This window comes from Tiliqua scincoides, chromosome 4 (assembly GCF_035046505.1).
Source record: "Tiliqua scincoides isolate rTilSci1 chromosome 4, rTilSci1.hap2, whole genome shotgun sequence".
In the NCBI taxonomy this organism is placed as follows: Eukaryota; Metazoa; Chordata; class Lepidosauria; order Squamata; family Scincidae; genus Tiliqua; species Tiliqua scincoides.
This window is the reverse complement of record NC_089824.1, coordinates 190,182,881-190,202,111: the sequence shown is the minus strand read 5'-3', so window position 1 is coordinate 190,202,111 and position 19,231 is coordinate 190,182,881. Positions and strand designations below refer to the sequence as shown.

At 45.0% G+C, this 19,231-nt stretch overlaps 1 protein-coding gene across 4 annotated transcripts in view; it reads right to left on the bottom strand.

Moving 5' to 3' along the window:
* The window catches only part of CHD6 (chromodomain helicase DNA binding protein 6), a 160,963-nt gene that overhangs the window by 37,855 nt on the left and 103,877 nt on the right, over positions 1 to 19,231 (bottom strand). For all 4 annotated transcript variants that reach the window (XM_066625300.1, XM_066625302.1, XM_066625301.1 and 1 more), the window contains 10 exons: positions 15,694 to 15,815; positions 14,757 to 15,000; positions 12,142 to 12,318; positions 11,351 to 11,494; positions 10,405 to 10,660; positions 9,713 to 9,923; positions 7,879 to 8,074; positions 7,266 to 7,430; positions 4,310 to 4,489; positions 2,847 to 2,957 (listed from right to left, as the gene is read on the bottom strand). In XM_066625300.1, coding sequence (XP_066481397.1) covers positions 2,847 to 2,957; positions 4,310 to 4,489; positions 7,266 to 7,430; positions 7,879 to 8,074; positions 9,713 to 9,923; positions 10,405 to 10,660; positions 11,351 to 11,494; positions 12,142 to 12,318; positions 14,757 to 15,000; positions 15,694 to 15,815 — 1,806 coding nt within the window. The remainder of the gene's footprint in view (positions 1 to 2,846; positions 2,958 to 4,309; positions 4,490 to 7,265; positions 7,431 to 7,878; positions 8,075 to 9,712; positions 9,924 to 10,404; positions 10,661 to 11,350; positions 11,495 to 12,141; positions 12,319 to 14,756; positions 15,001 to 15,693; positions 15,816 to 19,231) is intronic.

Genomic DNA, 19,231 nt, shown 5'->3' with positions numbered 1-19,231 from the left:
TGGTACCGGTTGGATCCCAATCCCCATCCCAAGTGGCATTACCTGGGCAGATTTGCACCTGCAAAATCGCAGGTGCAGATTCGAGTAGTCTCATAGGGCCTATGGCGTTGCTCGGGGTAAGGGGACTAAAATCACCTTACTCTGAGTTGCACCCTGGGCTGCACCAAACCTGCGCTGGATACAGTGCAAGCCAGTCAGCTTGCCTGTTCCAGTGCAGGTTAGAACTGAGCCCCAAGAGTCAAGTTAAAATGGATTGTATGGACACTACCGGCAGTTAACATCCAGATAGGTCTTTATGATAGAAAAGGGGCTAAAAATTGTTCCTGAAAAGCAACAGACTGAAAATCAGACCTCCAAAACCATTGAGTAAATACTAATACACCTCTCTCTAGAATTTCTAATTTCACATCTGAAATGAGCATAAGTTGATAACTTGTTTTCAAAATAATTGGCTACACAAAAAATGGAGCCTGTGCCCCACTTTCCTGTTTTTCAGACTGATTTTCAATTCTCCCCATCCAATGTCTTATTTGTATATTTGAACCTCACTGTTACAGCAGGAAAGCAGAAGAAAAATTCTTTGTGATTCGTTGCCTAGCAATCTTCCCTGTGCTGCGACCTAACCCCCCCCCCCACATCTGCCAGGGCTGCTGCTGCCCTAGCTGGAGTTTCAGAAGGCAGGACCCCCCTAGGGTATATGCTGAGGCAGACACTACAGCTGACAGCTTCTTCCAGAGGAAGCTGAAACTGAGCGATCCAGCTGTTTGACTGAGCCAGCAGGCATGGTAGCTGAGCTCTAGAGTCCACATATGGTTGCTTTTTCTTCCAGGTAGATCAACAGTTCCCCTCCCCTCCTTCCCCCTCAAAATATGCTGTCATCATATTATTTGCTTTCAATGTTCCTAGCTAGAAATGCGGCAGCTGGAGCAGGCCAATGTCCAACTGCCAGTGGCTCTCATATTTCAGCCTTGGGGAGGGTCTTTTGCCTTTAAGGCCAGCAGCTGAATCATAAGCAAGAACAGAGGGAAAGAAAAGAGAGACAGCATCCTCTCAGGACAGTCTTGCCTGTGGCAGAATTTAGATTGGAAGGTTGGAAATAATTTCAGTTGACAGAATTCATACTAATATCAGAAGAGGACAATACATGGCTATTGGAATGCCAAAATGTAAAGGCTGAATCACAGTCTGCCTTTCTCACTAGCCCTGTACAAAGGGACTGGTTCCTTTCATCCTTGACTTCTATTAAAAAGGCAGCTGTTGTCTTTGGGTTAAAGACACAAAATGCTGACTACCAATGTTAAAAATACATGGCATTACTTTAGTCACGGTTAATTCATTTAAAACAAAACCTGAAAGCAGCACTATTTTCATCCCAAAGTGTTGAACGTCTGCTATAAATGTAACAACATTTAAAAGAAATATAATCTCACTTCAATAATGAGATTTCCCTCTGATGCCTGCTGTTTGCATTGGCCTGTGCTGATTTTTCACTTTGAAAAAGCAACGTTGAGGAAATCAGAAGTGTGTGTGTGTGATTTTTTTTTTAAAGAAAAAGACTTAATTATATGCTTGAGTCTCACATTCCCAGAATGTTGGCTGATTTGATTTCACAGCACAGAATATTTAAATTGCTAAGAGTGGGAGCAGAGGATAAATTGCATCTGATGCTCAATTTAGAGATTGGTTTCAAATGGAAACAAGTACTGAATGATCAGCTGTTATAAAAACCATGCTAGCTTCAATTTCAAAATGTTAATGATACTTCAATCCCTGTGTTTTGTTTTGAGATGTATCTTTTTAAAGCAGCAACATTTACTTGATTAAAAAATTCTTTTTTCCTGTAGATATTTAAGTAAGAATGTCCTATCCTACACTGACCAGGGGTGTGTATGAGCGTTTAGTAAAACTTGTCTTCCATATTGTATTGCAGAGAACTGCTATAGACCACAATCCTAGCAAATTTACTTGGATGTAGATTCAGTGGGGCTTACTTGTGAGAAAAAAAAGTTTATAATTGGGTACTACACATACATTCATCCCAGGTTAAACTGCTACATATGGCCAATATGAGAAAGCACATATGGCACATATTTGAGACAGGGGGAGTAGAAGCAAATGCAAATTCATCCATTTAAAATAAATAGGAAAGCTGAATCTGAAGCACCATGGACACTGTGGACAACCACAGGATAACTTGTAAAGATAGAGCGAAGTTGGCTTCAGTGAACAGTCTGGAAGCACCTGATGTAGCAGTACTGCTAAAGTTAAGCAGGGGTGGACTTGATCAATTTCTTAGATGGGAGCCCACTGAAATCCCCATATTAAAAATACAATAAATATTTTTGGAAAGTCAGAGTGACACTAGATACAATATGCAAAGAGAACAAGTTTAATTTTGGTGACTCCATCAAAACAGAATGCTGAAATGGCTTAAATATATAGGAAGAGTGACTCCTTCCTCAGTCAGATTCTAATCAAGCTCATAGTTCTGTCAACCCACTTCTGGGGTCAAGCTATGTTTAGGAGTCATATCTAAACATATGTCAGCAGTACTGGTTGCACTGCCCAGCCCTTAAGTCGAAGACTAAAGCAAGAATCTAAAGAATCAGAAAACCCTTTTAGGAAGTGAGTTCAAAAGAAGGACATCAAGACTCAATTTCTGAGAAGAGATTCCCCCATTTCATGTGAACTGCATCCAAGCACTACATTCCAGAATAGTCCAATAGGGGCCTAAAATCTGAATACAACCCTGAACACAAAAGTTAACAGAGTGTGCTGCAAACTTGTGTGAATGTGTGTGCCCACGTATGCATAGTGTTCCAGGCTATTAACATCATCATCATTACCTTCTCACTCTTTGCGTCTGTGTCCAGTTCTGCTATTTTTGCCCATTTCTGCCAGAAGTTGGGATCATCCAATGAAATGTCAGTTCTATTTCCAGAAGCAACAAAACTGGCCTAGGAGTGAAATGAAAGTTAGCAATCTGCACCTGACGCAACAGTGGAACAAAGCAGCTGCACATCATACACAGTGCTATAATAGCTCATCTAAACTAACAGAAACAATACAAGGGTCGTCACAGAATTTATTTGAATTAGACCACTGGTCTTTTGCTCTCAAGAACACACTATTGCAGTGGTTCTCACACATTTAGCACCGGGATCCATTTTTTTAGAACAAGAATCTGTCAGGACCCACCGGAAGTGATGTTATGACCAGAAGTGACATCATCAAGAAGGAAAATTTTTAACAATCCTAGGCTGCAATCTTATCCACACTTACCCAGGAGTAAGTCCCATTTACTATCATTGTTAAAAGAATATACATAGTAGCCTGTTAAACATACAGGTCTGTAACATTTCCCCAAATACACTCACATACCATGGCAGCATCAAGTCTAATATATTCAAAATAAAATACTGAAATGAATGGGGACCCACCTGAAATTGGCTTGCAAATTGGCTTGCGACCCACCTAGTGGGTCCCAACCCACAGTTTGAGAAACACTGCAGTATTGAGTCTGGGAGGTCCTAGAATAGCAATACCCAAAACAGGTCACAAAAGACACTGAGTGGAGCTCAAAGTGGGTTTTGTCGGGAATTATATGACAAACCATATATTTAGCCATTATGTTGGTTTGCTGGCCAATCTGGATTTTCGAATGCAAAGCACATTAAAATCATGAGCACTGGGAACTGGTGACATAAAAATTAGCAGAAAGAGACAAGAACCCCAAGTCCTGGTCCCCTGATACTCTGTTGGCATTAATTTTTACCATGGAGTATGAGACTAGCCAGTGCAGGCAAGTACTTTTCCGAGGGAGAGTTCTTGTACAAAGATCTCATTAGTAGAGAGACAGCAGGGAGCATGGCTTGAGCTGAGGAAGCTCCTGTGTAAAGCCTTGGCTAGACAGAAAATGAAATGACTGATTCATTTAGCTGTTCTGCTGTACCAGAACAAAGGATTGTTCTCCCCACTGTCCAACTGCAATTCTGATTCATAACATTATCCTTCTAAATCTACTGCGCAACTTAAGTGGCCATGACTGGAATCACAGGAAGAAGGTAGGATTCTAACTATTATAGAAATTTGAATTCAGGACACAATGGGAGTATGAAAGCAATAAAAATTTAAACCTTTGCAAAAAATAAATGCCTAGAGGGACAAGAAAACAACAGAGGATGGAAATGACTGGAGACACTCACTTTCTAATTCTATTCAAAGGCATGTTCGTCACTGATAAGCAAAAACAGAATTTGTCATGATGAGAGCCCAATTTCCTCCCAGCCAGAAGACAAAGCACACCAACCTTGGAGAAAGTGGAGCCTTTTCCTTCAGTCTGGATAGTGATTGTCTGGGTTCTGCGCTGCAAAATTTGGTCAATATCTTCTTCACAGAACTTGGAACCCTCATCTTCTTCATCCATCAGAGCCCCATAAGCTCCCTTTCTCAACAAGTCCTCAACTTCCATCTTGGAGAGCTGCTGCACCTGCCAGCAACAGAGAAAACAAGTTTGACTTTGTCAAAACTGGGAGACTGGGCAGCAAAATGGCAGATGCATTTCAATGTAAGTAAGTGTAAAGTCATGCACATTGGAGCAAAGAATCAAAACTTTACATATAGGCTAATGGGTTCTGAGCTGTCTGAGACAGATCAGGAGAGAGATCTTGGGGTGCTGGTGGACAGTTCGATGAAAGTGTCGACCCAATGTGCGGTGGCAGTGAAGAGGGCTAATTCCATGCTTGGGATCATTAGGAAAGGCATTGAGAATATATTGGCAACCTTCAGTCTCGAAAGACTATGGTATCGCGCTCTGAAAGGTGGTTCTGGCACAGCGTCTAGTGTGGCTGAAAAGGCCAATCCGGGAGTGACAATCCCTTCCACACCGGGAGCAAGTGCAGTCTGTCCCTGGTCTGTCTCCCTGGCTATGGGCCTTCCTTCTTTGCCTCTTAGCCTCAGACTGTTGGCAAAGTGTCTCTTCAAACTGGGAAAGGCCATGCTGCACAGCCTGCCTCCAAGCGGGCCGCTCAGAGGCCAGGGTTTCCCACTTGTTGAGGTCCATCCCTAAGGCCTTCAGATCCCTCTTGCAGATGTCCTTGTATCGCAGCTGTGGTCTACCTGTAGGGCGCTTTCCTTGCACGAGTTCTCCATAGAGGAGATCCTTTGGGATCCGGCCATCATCCATTCTCACGACATGACCAAGCCAACGCAGGCGTCTCTGTTTCAGCAGTGAATACATGCTAGGGATTCCAGCACGTTCCAGGACTGTGTTGTTTGGAACTTTGTCCTGCCAGGTGATGCCGAGGATGCGTCGGAGGCAGCGCATGTGGAAAGCGCTCAGTTTCCTCTCCTGTTGTGGGCGAAGAGTCCATGACTCGCTGCAGTACAGAAGTGTACTCAGGACGCAAGCTCTGTAGACCTGGATCTTGGTATGTTCCGTCAGCTTCTTGTTGGACCAGACTCTCTTTGTGAGTCTGGAAAACGTGGTAGCTGCTTTACCGATGCGCCTGTTTAGCTCGGCATCGAGAGAATGAGTGTCGGAGATCGTTGAGCCAAGGTACACAAAGTCATGGACAACCTCCAGTTCATGCTCAGAGATTGTAATGCAGGGAGGTGAGTCCACATCCTGAACCATGACCTGTGTTTTCTTCAGGCTGATTGTCAGTCCAAAATCTTGGCAGGCCTTGCTAAAACGATCCATGAGCTGCTGGAGATCTTTGGCAGAGTGGGTAGTGACAGCTGCATCGTCGGCAAAGAGGAAGTCACGCAGACATTTCAGCTGGACTTTGGATTTTGCTCTCAGTCTGGAGAGGTTGAAGAGCTTTCCGTCTGATCTGGTCCGGAGATAGATGCCTTCTGTTGCAGTTCCAAAGGCCTGCTTCAGCAGGACAGCGAAGAAAATCCCAAACAAGGTTGGTGCAAGAACACAGCCCTGCTTCACTCCGCTTCGGATGTCAAAAGGGTCTGATGTGGAGCCATCGAAGACAACAGTGCCCTTCATGTCCTTGTGGAAGGATCTGATGATGCTGAGGAGCCTGGGTGGACATCCAATCTTGGGGAGAATCTTGAAGAGGCCGTCTCTGCTGACCAGGTCGAAAGCCTTTGTGAGATCTATGAAGGCTATAAAGAGTGGCTGTCGTTGTTCCCTGCATTTCTCCTGCAGTTGTCTAAGGGAGAATACCATATCAGTGGTGGACCTGTTGGCTCGGAATCCACACTGCGATTCTGGATAGACGCTCTCTGCAAGTACCTGGAGCCTCTTTAGTACAACTCGGGCAAACAGCTTTCCTACAACGCTAAGGAGAGAGATGCAGCGGTAGTTGTTGCAGTCACCCCTGTCACCTTTGTTCTTGTACAGCGTGATGATGTTTGCATCCCTCATGTCTTGAGGTACTCCACCTCAATTGAGAATTGAGAATAAGACATTGAGGCATTGAGAATAAGACAGCTAATATTGTAATGCCATTGTACAAATTGATGGTAAGGCCACACCTGGAGTATTGCGTCCAGTTCTGGTCGCCGCATCTCAGAAAGGATACAGTGGAGATGGAAAAGGTGCAAAAGAGAGCAACCAAAATGATTACTGGGCTGGGGCACATTCCCTATGAGGAAAGGCTAAAATATTTGGGCCTCTTCAGTGCAGAAAAGAGGCGCCTGAGGGGAAACATGATTGAGACATACAAAATCATGCAGGGGATGGTCAGAATGGATAGAGAGATGCTCTTTTCCCTCTCACATAACACCAGAACCAGGGGACATCCATGAAAGTTGAGTGTTGGGAGTTAGGACAGACAGAAGAAAATATTTCTTTACCCAGCGTGTAATTAGTTTGTGGAACTTGCCATAGGATGTAGTGATGGCATCTTGCCTGGATGCCTTTAAGAGGGGATTGGACAAATTTCTGGAGGAAACGTTCATTACGGGTTACAAGTCATAGTAGTATGTGCAAGCTCTTGGTTTTAGAGGCAAGCTGCCTCTGATTGCCAGATGCAGGGGAGGGCACCAGGACGCAGGTTGTGTCTGTTGTCTTGTGTGCTCCCTCAGGCATTTGGTGGGCCACTGTGAGATACAGGAAGCTGGACTAGATGTGCCCTTGGCCTGATCCAGCAGGGCTCTTCTTATGTCCTTATGACTTTAGGACACACAGGAAAAAGAGAGTCACACTGGCATGTTCTAAAAGCAGGGTGCCAGGGAAATCTATGGAGAGGAAGAGGAATGAAAATTAGCACAGATCTCAATTTCCTGGCTCTTTAAGGCCCCCTTACCCCATTGTTGCTGCCCTTGCGGTTGATGTCTTGCAGCACCGCTTTGTCCAAGCCAAGCTTCAAGCTGGCCTTGTCAAACATCTCCCGCTCATAGGAATTCCTGGTGATGAGGCGATAGACCTTCACTGCTTTGCTTTGTCCTATCCGATGGCAGCGAGCCTGAGCCTGTAGGAGAAAAAAAAGAAATCACTTGAAATAGAACTGGTAAAAGGGCAAGGAGGAGGTCAAGCTTTCTCCAAGGAGAGCTCTCCCCATCACCACCGTAACCCTAAGCCTCTTAGGATTCTCTACATTAAGCCTGCTAATGAAGGCCTAACTGTTAAGGCACTTAAATGCTGGCACAAAAGGATTACATGGAAAAAAACCAAAATATTTAAAAGCACAGAAAACTAAAAATGCATGTACAACTGAAGAAGGTGTCAATAATCTACTTATGGTGCAGGGGGAGGAACTTGTTTGAGGTTCATGCTTCAAACATAGCTGCTTTCTATGCAGCTAGATCTTCATTTCACTGTTCATTAGCTTACCATGCAGTCTGTACTTCCACAGCCTGCATGAAGTCTCAGCTTTAGCTTGGACCTTCTGGTCCCATTCCACGGTTACTAGCAGTTACCTGCAGGTCATTTTGTGGATTCCAGTCTGAGTCAAAGATGATGCAGGTATCAGCAGCAGTAAGATTGATGCCCAGTCCTCCTGCCCGTGTACACAGCAGAAATACAAAGCGGTCGGAATCTGGCTTGCAGAAGCGGTCAATGGCAGCCTGGCGTAAATTTCCACGCACCCGTCCATCAATGCGCTCATAGGTGTACCTTAATAAACAGGAGAATATGAGTCACATTGGGAACAACAGAGAAAAAGCAGCAGCACTAGGGCTTCCTGCCTCCAATTATGGGGGAGCTAGCATAGTATACTCCTTGACCTTTGTTCAGAGTAAGAGTCATAAGGTGCCCTGGTTCAAATATCAGTCCAGCTATGAACTCACGGTGGCCTTAGGTATACTAACATCCCTCAGTCCTCTGTTTGTAATATGGAGATTAATTCTGGTCTACCTTACACAGCTGTCATAAGGAATATTGAAATAGCACATCCTCAAAGCATTTCACATGGGCTATTAAGTATTGTAGAATTGTATTTATTTACTTCATTTATACCCTGCTACCCTCCCCAAAGGGACCCAAGGCAGCTTACAACAATAATTAACTCAGTATTATCACTGTTATAGGCCAGAGACAGAAATAGGAGAAAGGAAAAGCCAATGCTCCTCTCTGAAGTCCTGGAGGAGGCCTGCAAAACTGGCTTCACTCAAGTAAGATTTGTACAGAACCTCATCTCCTTCCCAAAGCACCCTCCATTTTCTTTTGGAACACTGGGTGGTGCTGTAATGACAGAATGATATGATCTCACAGACTCTGAAAAATGGTCATGAGTTGAAGAGCACAGATTCCAAGAAAATTAGCATATTGACAAAAAAGTTGTGTTTTTTTAAAAAGTATGCCATTCTGTTTAGCCTGTAAACAGATGTGCCTAAATTGGATGACTTTGCTCTTTAAGTGGCATGGTACTTATTCTCCAAAGCCATAATCTGTCTGTCTCTCTGTCTCTCTCTCTAACTTCCAAAAAGCAGCCCTACAATTAGATCACCATTTTTAAAAGCTGGGAAATATGCTATAAGTTCATCATACCTTCAGGTAGAAATCCTGTGTAAGTTTGAAAAAGATAGCAAATTCTTAAGTTCCCAAATTAGATTTCAAGACAGCTACCAACCTAATGCCTAGGACTTCCCAGTCTCACCACCAGGCCTTACGTTACCTGTTAATACCACTTCTAGTAGCCTTTGTCTCATCTCAGTCACAGGTCAGAATGAAATTCTATCTAGATGGTAGCCACAGGAATGCTGCCTGGGATTGTACTGGGGAGGACTTTTTAAGGATAGTCTACATAGAGGGGAAGGTGTAGAATCAGAAGGAGTAATAAACTGCAACAGTGAAGGTTGCTGAAACCATCTATAATCACAGCGAGCAAGCAACTGTCTGAATCACAGAATAACCTGGGAATTACGATGATGTTTCTCAAGTCTCAGCAGGCACTGCTGCACAGTAGTGGATCTGGGTAGACTGTGACTCATGTGCAGAAAGCAGAATTGATGCAAGGCAACTGAGATACAAGAGCATCAAGGGTTTGGAATGTGTGCTTTGTTTCACACCACAGCTCTCTAAAGGATAAGGGGGAAAGGCAGGAAAGAGGGTGCACGTAAGGAAAGAACCTATGCGGAAAGAGAAAGATAAGAAGTGAATGAGAAAGAGAGAAGGGCAAAGGGCAAGAAGAAAAAGGTATATATGCATGCACAGGAATATGAGAGAACAGCCTAACAATGAAGCATGAGCTGGAAGAATAACATAGACCTAGGTGATGCACCCTGTGGGTGTGAGCTACTGGGTTATACTGACCGCCTCTGGATGAGATAATCCTCCAGGATATCAAGGCAGCGCACCATCTGGGAGAAGATCAGCACTTTGTGCCCACCCGCAATCAGCTTCGGCAACAGCTTATCAATCAGAACCAGCTTGCCTGCTGCCTGGATCATTGCCTGCAGTTGGAAGTCAGAAGCATCTGGGCTATGCGTTTTACGGAAATCCTCCAGGATTTTCTCCTCCGCCCCTGGAGGAGAAAAAACAAGAAAAAAATCATAAGTGGCTCAAACTGTATAAGCAACACTCAAAAGCAGTTCTGCTATACTGCAATTCCAGCAGACAGCTCAGGGTGATTCCTTATTGCCTCCTAAGACTCTTTATAAAGGAAATGCTAGCAGAGTACAGGGGACACAGACACACACACACAAACCCCCCACCTTCGAGTCATCAGTATCTGGTCCTGCTGGCACCTATAGCCACTGACTAACAGCAGTGTGTTAGGAGTGCAGTGCTGCCGAGTTGTACTGACATAATAAAGTCAAACACCCGTGGCATCAATATCCCAAGGAAACCCACTTCTTCTCAAAGGAAGAGGCAGTGGAAACCCTTCCACTGAGAAGAGCCCCCTTCACAACTGAAGGGCAAAGAGGATGTTAACATAGTGCAAATCACTTCTTTATCACAGAGCCGAGCATGCTGAAGTACCCAGTTTCAACTTTACCCCTTACCATTGATGAGGTAGGGGTGGTTGCAGCACTTGCGCAGCTCCATCATGGTGTTGATGAGATTGGGCATGTTGTGCTGATTAGCACCCTTGGACAGGAAAGTAAAATTCTTTTCCAGGATGGCCCGGTAGTATTTTTTCTGGATGTTGGTCAGCTCAACCTCGATGATAGTCTCCTGTTTGGGTGCCAAATTCTTCTCCACATCATCCTTCAGCCGTCGCAACATCATAGGTTTCAAGAGGGACTGGAGCTTCTTGACCTTCCAGGACAAGAAAAAGAAAGGTCAATATCATTGCCTGTAGTCTCAGCTCAGATGGTACAAGTCGCACAGAAAGGCTCACACAATATTCACATTGTGCATACTGGTGAAAGGAGAAACTGCCCAGAATGAAGATTTACAAATGTTATGTTGGGAAACAGTCATCTTACTGCCCTGATTGTTTCCATCTTTAGCCAGTCTCAGGCTGGTGCACATATATGGGCAACAAGTATGCAAAGAAGTCTGTAAGAAAAAAATTGTATGAATGCCTAGCGAGTGTGTATGCAAAATGTCTGTAGAGCTAAATGATATGTTCATCAGTCACACTTCTTACATAGGTGTGGGAGAGTAAAAAAATGCAAACAGCAACAAATATAAAACAGTTGAGAGTGATGCTCTGGAGACTTCTTGGGTACATGGAAAGCAGTTTCTTAACATGCGGCAATGACAGCTGCAGCAATGTGCACATGAAGGATGTGAAGTTCTAATCAAAGGGGATATTCTCTGTGCATGTGGGTCAGTTTCTGCTTCATCACGTTTTGTTTTGTTCACAAAATACCTACTATTTTGAAGATCTTGATCCAGGACACTACCGATGCTTATCTCTAAAGTCAACTTTTATTTGACTTTTATTTTTAAGCATTTTGTAGTATTGAGCAGAGCCTCAACCTTGAAAACCTTTCCGTATACCTGCTCCTCTGTCTTGAGATCCCCAAACTCCTCCAAAAAGGCTGTCTCAGATGGGAACTGTTGAGGCTCCAAAAAGTTCAGCAGACTGAAGAGTTCCTCCACTGAGTTCTGCAGGGGTGTCCCAGTCAACAGCACTTTGTGTTCCTGTTCACCATGGATGTAGAGGGGGGGGGGAGAGAGAGAGAAGACTACAGGTCACTCTGTTGCTCAAAGTATCTAGTGTCAGCTTCCGATAGGTTGTTCACCCATTTTTACACCCAGTACTTGGTTTGCCCAAACCACTGCCATCTGAGGGATGTACAAGCATACTCTGCCAAGCCAGATGGCTCTGAGGCATCTTCCTACAGGAAATATCTCAACATTTCAGGCAGCTTGCTGTAAATGGCACTCTGAAGCAACAAAATTGGATTGATGGTTTCATCAAGATTCTGTGGCTCTCCTAAGGGTTTCCTATTTGAAAAACAGTATAGACAAAAGCTATCCTGTCATTGCCTCTAGTATGCATGCAGGGGAAGCAGCACAAAGGTAGCAGGTCACTATAAGAACATCTTCCTTCTTTGGTGTCTCTGCAAACTGTGAAACAAAGAAGCACAGACTTTTATGGCACACCAGAAACATTACAGCATGTACTGCTCCAGCAGAATGGTGTCTGAGCCCAGCACCAAAAATGAATGTATACTCTCTCACACACACTCACACACACACAAATCAGCATCCTTCATATATTCCTGCTGTTGCAGTTTCAAACTCCCACAGGGCTCAAAAGAGCAACACAATCAGAAAATTCTCACCAGAGACATGAGCTTCAGTCCTTCAAGTAGTTTGCAGTTCCTGTTTTTGAGTCGATGGGCTTCATCTATGACCACACAACGCCACTGAATCTTCTTCAGCTCTGGGCAGTCAGCTAAAATCATCTCAAAGGTAGTGATGACTACATGGAATTTGAAGAGTCCTGGAATAGGACTGCCCTAAGGATACCAACACAAGAGGTGAGTATTTAGCCCCCCCCCCCCCCAGAGAGGGAGTTAGGGCAAATAAGTTAGGATTAGATTCTTAGGCCACAATCCTAACCCATTTTCCAACACTGACATAAGGGCAATGCAGCTCCAAGGTAAGGGAACAAACATTCCCTTACTTTGAGGAGGCCTCCGTGAATGCCACGCAACTGCAGAAAGAATGCAGCACATGTCCCACTGGCACAGCTATGCCAGTGCTGGAAAGTGGGTTAGGATTGCGCACTTAAGCTCTCACAAAGCACCTGGAGCCTGAAAGACAAAGAAAGCAAAAGAAAATCTGTGCAAATTTCTACTGCATCATAATACCTCTAAGTAAATCTGACTGAGTGCAATGTGATTTATTCCCACATAAGTGTGCACAGATTGCATCTATAAACACTCAAAAGACCTTAACAGTCCCAGTGTCTCTTGGTTACGAGCAGATTGGTTTCCCATCCCACCCCTGGGTCTAGGTTCCTGAAACCATGGGAATGGGGGGGTCCTCCTCCACCCGCTATGGGGACAATTCCTCCTCAAGGGGGTTGTGCTACACATGGTAAGTCATGCTACAACTGAACAGGCTGTAGACAAAGGTGAGTCTACAGGTGGAGTCTGGTAGGTTCCTCTATATCTCTCCCACTTTTGTCTATCTTTGTGGTCACAGTTTATGTAGAGACACTACACACACACAAAACACTGGGGTGGGGGTCTGTAGGGGTGCCTAACAGCCCAGTTCACTTCCTGCTTCATGCACAGGGTAGGATTCCCTAATGCTGATTCCACCCAACTGGGAGCCAGGGGGTGCCTATGTTTCCTGCCCTGGAGGAGATAAGACTGATTGCATCTCAGTGCTCTTGGAGGGCTACAGTCTGTTGTGGAACCACCAGGTCCTCCTCTCTTCTCTTTTCTGGCTAGGTCTTGAGGGTCCCTCTCCCTCTGAGGGCTGATGTCCTTGGTGCTTCCTTCTTGGTCTCCTCGATCTGACTTCTGCCCTCCCCCTCTCTCTCTCTTGTTCCATCTCTTCATTTTCCTCTGTCCTTCTCCCAGTGTTCATCTCCATTCCTCTAATATCCTCCTTTTTTCTCTCCTCTGCCCTCTCTCACCCTACTTGCTTCATTTGTCTCTCTCTTCCTGCTTACCATGTAACAGCTGATTCCAGTTGCCCAGTAGCTCTTTGTAGGCTAAAGTGCCAGCTGCTGGAGCCTCACTAGTCTCCACATTCGTAGTCTCAAGTTGGCAATGACCTCACCACTGAGCACCATAGCAGGCAGCTTTTATTGGGACTCTGCACTGTTCCTGTTTGCGCAGCTGGTGCACGAGTCACAGCTCACAGTTCCCCAAAGGTCCAAAGCACTTTCTTTGGAAAAGACCCATAAACCACTACGCCCCACTCAACTTGCAGCATCCTAGGCAGTTCTGGAGGCCACATGAAAGTTAAATGGACAATAGCAAGAATCCTAGTGGGGCTCTCTCATGAATATGTATGTTAGGCCTAGGTTAGCATGTGGAGCCTGAACCAAACTAAGTCAGTAACGGAGAAGTGGCTAGCAGTTCCCAGCCGCAAGAATGTGAGTAAATAAAAAAGAATTACAACTCCTTGGAATGTTTAACACCTTAGTAGACAGAGAGGCACCTGATCAAGCGGAATGGAATGCAGCTATGGATCTCCAGTTGGGAGGGGTAAGAACTAGGAGGGCTAGCAACCAGGCCAACTTTAAGAAGGTTCTGTCCTCAAAAGTTTCTGATTGGACAGTCTAAATAAGTATGAAGTCACCTCAGCACTATTAGCATAAGAAGTATAATAATGAGCGCCCCAAGGGGTGTGCGGGTTCCTTCTTGGACAGAGTTTTGGGTGCAACATCCTGCACGCTTGGAGCTCCATTGTCCACCATGGGCACCTGGCCTCATAGGTAGCCTGGAGCTAAAAGATCTACAAGAGAAGCTGACCCAGGTGAGCGATAGGGACTAATAGAGATAGCCAGCTAGCTTTAATATTTTATTGCTGATATGTTTCCTAGATGTTTATGCCTCTAGCATTTGCTGCCTTACTGTAACTTTATGTAACCTTATGTACTTAATAAGCTAAAATCTCTTTTACTGTTTCATTGCCTGTTGGGGACAAAAGGTTCAGAATCCTGCCTAGCCGTTCAGCAAGCTACCAAGTGCACATTGAGGTCTAGTAACTTGAGGACTGAAGTTCTAATTGGAGAAAGAGTTCAGTGCCTGCAAGGCATAGAATTAAGCCTAGAGGGTCTCAGTGTTCCTGGACTGAGGCACTGGCACATACAGGGTGGTGGCAGTACTACTGAGCAGAGGGGCCTTGAGGGCTTTAGGGTTCGAGAACCAAGAACTCTGAGCACCCCAAACCCCCTAAGTTTACGACAGGCTCAAAACCTGAGAGTGTCACAGACCTGTGCATCCCGGTACACCATCTCATACTGCTGAATCATCTGGCGGCTTATCTGGCTGCCATGGTACACAATGGCATTCATCTCTGTCCATGTGCGGAACTCCCGTTCCCAGTTTGTGATGGTGGAGAGTGGAGCGATAATAAGAAATGGACCCGGTAGACCCATTAGGTAAATCTCAGAGAGAAATGTAATGGACTGGATTGTCTTCCCCAGACCCATTTCATCAGCCAGAATGCAGTTCTTCCTACAGAAAGATCACACACGAGATTACAAATCCTAGGACATGCTCCATTGGCCAAGACCTACTGCATACTATTCCTGACTTTAACATTGACACAATAGGCTACCTAGTCATATCCCATTGCCCATATGACCTCCTCATCTACTTGCTCTGAAATAGGCCTCTCTATGCTAAGGGTCGGAAGAGGGCAAAAAAAATAAGCCCTCATTATTCAATGATTTTTTTTTTTGCTTTTCATCAGTCATCTGACTGAAGATGATGACTTACATGCAAAAGTATTACATTGTTTTTCAATAAGTGCAGATGATCCAAAGTATCCACTTGCCTAATTTGTGCCCTACCCAGAGACTAGTACAATTCACAAAATCTTCTGGAATCCAAGCATACAGTTGTCCATTTCTGCATCCCGCATCAGCAAGCACTGACAGTAAACAGCCATAGGTTTATGAAATGACAACAAGAGTGAACACACTGCTGGGTGAACCTCCCATGTGGCATGTTTCCAGGTTTCCCATTATTAACACAGATCATAGGCACAGGTATACCAACCACTCTGCTTGTGTCCACAAAGGCAAATCATACATCTTCCAAATCTAGCTAAACTCCCATGGTCTCCGGAATTGGTAACACTGCCAATAGCTCTTAGAGTTTCTTATTACATCCACTGTTGCTGCCCCTTTGTCATCTGCAACTCACCTGTTGTACCAATTAAAGAGCAGCCAATTCATTCCCTCTAACTGGTACTCCCGTAGTTCGTTGTTGTTCTTATAATCCCGAGACTTCACAAGTTTTTGCCAGGACTCAGAGGCAGGGCGCTCCTGGAGGGAAAAAAGAGAGAAATATAATGACTGGTACAAAGACTAAACTTCCCCTGATTTGGATGAATAAGGTATTTCCAAACGTGACTGGCAACCATTAACTAGCTGCTCAGTATGGCTTCTTCACATTCCATAGTTAGTTAGCGGGGTGTGTGGCTACAGCATAACTGCTGGGTATTCCCAGATTCACCAGACTGAAAAGGAACAGAAGATAACCAAACTCTCATACATGTAGTGTTCTGATGGCATGACACTTTCCTGCAGTCGCAAAAATGCAACACACTGAAGCACAAGGCCTGGCTGCTGCCACAAGCAGCCAGCTCCATATACTGGTGGTGTCCAGGTAACTGTTGCACACGTAAGTGTGTGCAAGGGCATGAGTGTGCCAGGGGTGAGCAGAAAAGGGTGGTGGTGAGGAGGAAGGCAGGACCTCTCTTGCTGAGGGAGAGTCAGCATGGCTTCTGTAAGGGTAAGTCTTGCCTCACGAACCTTATAGAATTCTTTGAAAAGGTCAACAGGCATGTGGATGCGGGAGAACCCGTGGACATTATATATCTGGACTTTCAGAAGGCGTTTGACACGGTCCCTCACCAAAGGCTACTGAAAAAAAAAAACTCCACAGTCAGGGAATTAGAGGACAGGTCCTCTCGTGGATTGAGAACTGGTTGGAGGCCAGGAAGCAGAGAGTGGGTGTCAATGGGCAATTTTCACAGTGGAGAGAGGTGAAAAGCGGTGTGCCCCAAGGATCTGTCCTGGGACCGGTGCTTTTCAACCTCTTCATAAATGACCTGGAGACAGGGTTGAGCAGTGAAGTGGCTAAGTTTGCAGACGACACCAAACTTTTCCGAGTGGTAAAGACCAGAAGTGATTGTGAGGAGCTCCAGAAGGATCTCTCCAGACTGGCAGAATGGGCAGCAAAATGGCAGATGTGCTTCAATGTCAGTAAGTGTAAAGTCATGCACATTGGGGCAAAAAATCAAAACTTTAGATATAGGCTGATGGGTTCTGAGCTGTCTGTGACAGATCAGGAGAGAGATCTTGGGGTGGTGGTGGACAGGTCGATGAAAGTGTCGACCCAATGTGCAGCGGCAGTGAAGAAGGCCAATTCTATGCTTGGGATCATTAGGAAGGGTATTGAGAACAAAATGGCTAGTATTATAATGCCGTTGTACAAATCTATGGTAAGGCCACACCTGGAGTATTGTGTCCAGTTCTGGTCGCCGCATCTCAAAAAAGACATAGTGGAAATGGAAAAGGTGCAAAAGAGAGCGACTAAAATGATTACGGGGCTGGGGCACCTTCCTTATGAGGAAAGGCTACGGCGTTTGGGCCTCTTCAGCCTAGAAAAGAGACGCTTGAGGGGGGACATGATTGAGACATACAAAATTATGCAGGGGATGGACAGAGTGGATAGGGAGATGCTCTTTACACTCTCACATAATACCAGAACCAGGGGACATCCACTAAAATTGAGTGTTGGGCGGGTTAGGACAGACAAAAGAAAATATTTCTTTACTCAGCGCGTGGTCGGTCTATGGAACTCCTTGCCACAGGATGTGGTGCTGGCATCTAGCCTAGACGCCTTTAAAAGGGGATTGGACGAGTTTCTGGAGGAAAAATCCATTATGGGGTACAAGCCATGATGAGTATGCGCAACCTCCTGATTTTAGGAATGGGTTAAGTCAGAATGCCAGATGCAAGGGAGGGCACCAGGATGAGGTCTCTTGTTATCTGGTGTGCTCCCTGGGGCATTTGGTGGGCCGCTGTGAGATACAGGAAGCTGGACTAGATGGGCCTATGGCCTGATCCAGTGGGGCTGTTCTTATGTTCTTATGACCAGGAAGGAGGCTGGTGCAGCAGTGTCTGCAGTATCCAAACCCCCATCCTAGACTCAGCCTTCACAGCTCTGTGCAGACTTGCACCAGTTATAAAGCTGGAGCGAGTCCACATAGACCCAGTGACCCAGCACAAGCTTACCCTTGGGCAAGGGAACAAAAGTTCCCTAACCCTGAGGAGGCGTCCAGTGGCCGAAAAGCTCCCATGAGATTCAGCAGGCACTGCATTGGCACTGCTGCATCATCACACAGGGAGTTAGTTAAGACTGTGATGTAAGGCTCCTCCAGGGCAGCCCACTGCCCATGACAATAAAGGTAATATACTCTGGTTCATCAAAGCAAGTGGAAAAGTAAGGTGGCACAGTAAACAGTAATGCAAGAGTCTTTGACCACAATATCAGACGTGACTTCAGTTCTGGCACTATGTCGTAAACTTGGGGGGTTTGGGGTGCTCTGAGTTCTTGGTTCTCGAACCCTAAAGCCCTTAAGGCCCCTCTGCTTAGTAGTACTGCCACCACCCTGTATGAGCCAGTGCCTCAGTCCAGGGACACTGAGACCCTCTAGGCTTAATTCTATCCCTTGAAGGCAGTGAGCTTTTTCTCCAATTAGAGCTTCAGTCCTCAAGTTACTAGACCTCAATGTGCACTTGGTAGCTTGCTGAACGGCTAGGCAGGATTCTAAACCATTGTCCCCAACAGACAATGAAACAACTTAGTAAAAGATATTTTAGTTTATTAAGTACGTACATAAGGTTACTTAAGGTTACAATAAGGCAGCAAATGCTAGAGGCATAAACATCTAGGAAACATATCAGAAATAAAATAATAAAGCTAGCTGGCTATCTCTATTAATACCTATCTCTAACCTGGGTCAGTTACTCTTGTAGATCTTTTAGCTCCAGGGCTACCTATGAGGCCAGGTGCCCATGATGGACAGTGGAGCTCACATGCGTGCAGGATGTTGCACCCAAAAACTCTGTCCAAGAAGGAAAGCAAGCACCCCCTGGGCACTCATTATTATACTTCTTATGCTAATAGTACTGAGGTGACTTCATACTTATTTAGACTGTCCAATCAGAAACTTTTGAGGACAGAACCTTCTTAAAGTTGGCCTGGTTGCTAGCCCTCCTAGTTCTTACCCCTCCCAACTACAGATCCATAGCTGCACTCCATCAGGCACCTCTCTGTCTACGGAGGTGCTAAACATTCCAATGGGTTGTAATTCTTGTTATCTGTCCTTTCTGGCCAGCAAAGGAGAGACAACAATCCTTTTGTTTATTTACTCACATTCTTGCAGCTAGGAACTGTTAGTAACTCCTCAGTTACACTGCCTTAGGGTGGTTCAGGCTTCTACTGCCAACCTAGGGCTAACATGTACATATTCATGACACATTAAAAAAAGGGAAATTAGAAACTGAAGGTGAATATTTTGAATGCTAGAAATACACTAGTAGTAGTAGTAGTAGTAGTAGTAGTAGTAGTAGTAGTAATAAAATTAATTAAGACAAGAGAGAGAATGGCAGCACAGAAGCTCCAAAGTGGTCCAGTCAAAGTAGCATTTCACCTGGACATTTAAAATAAA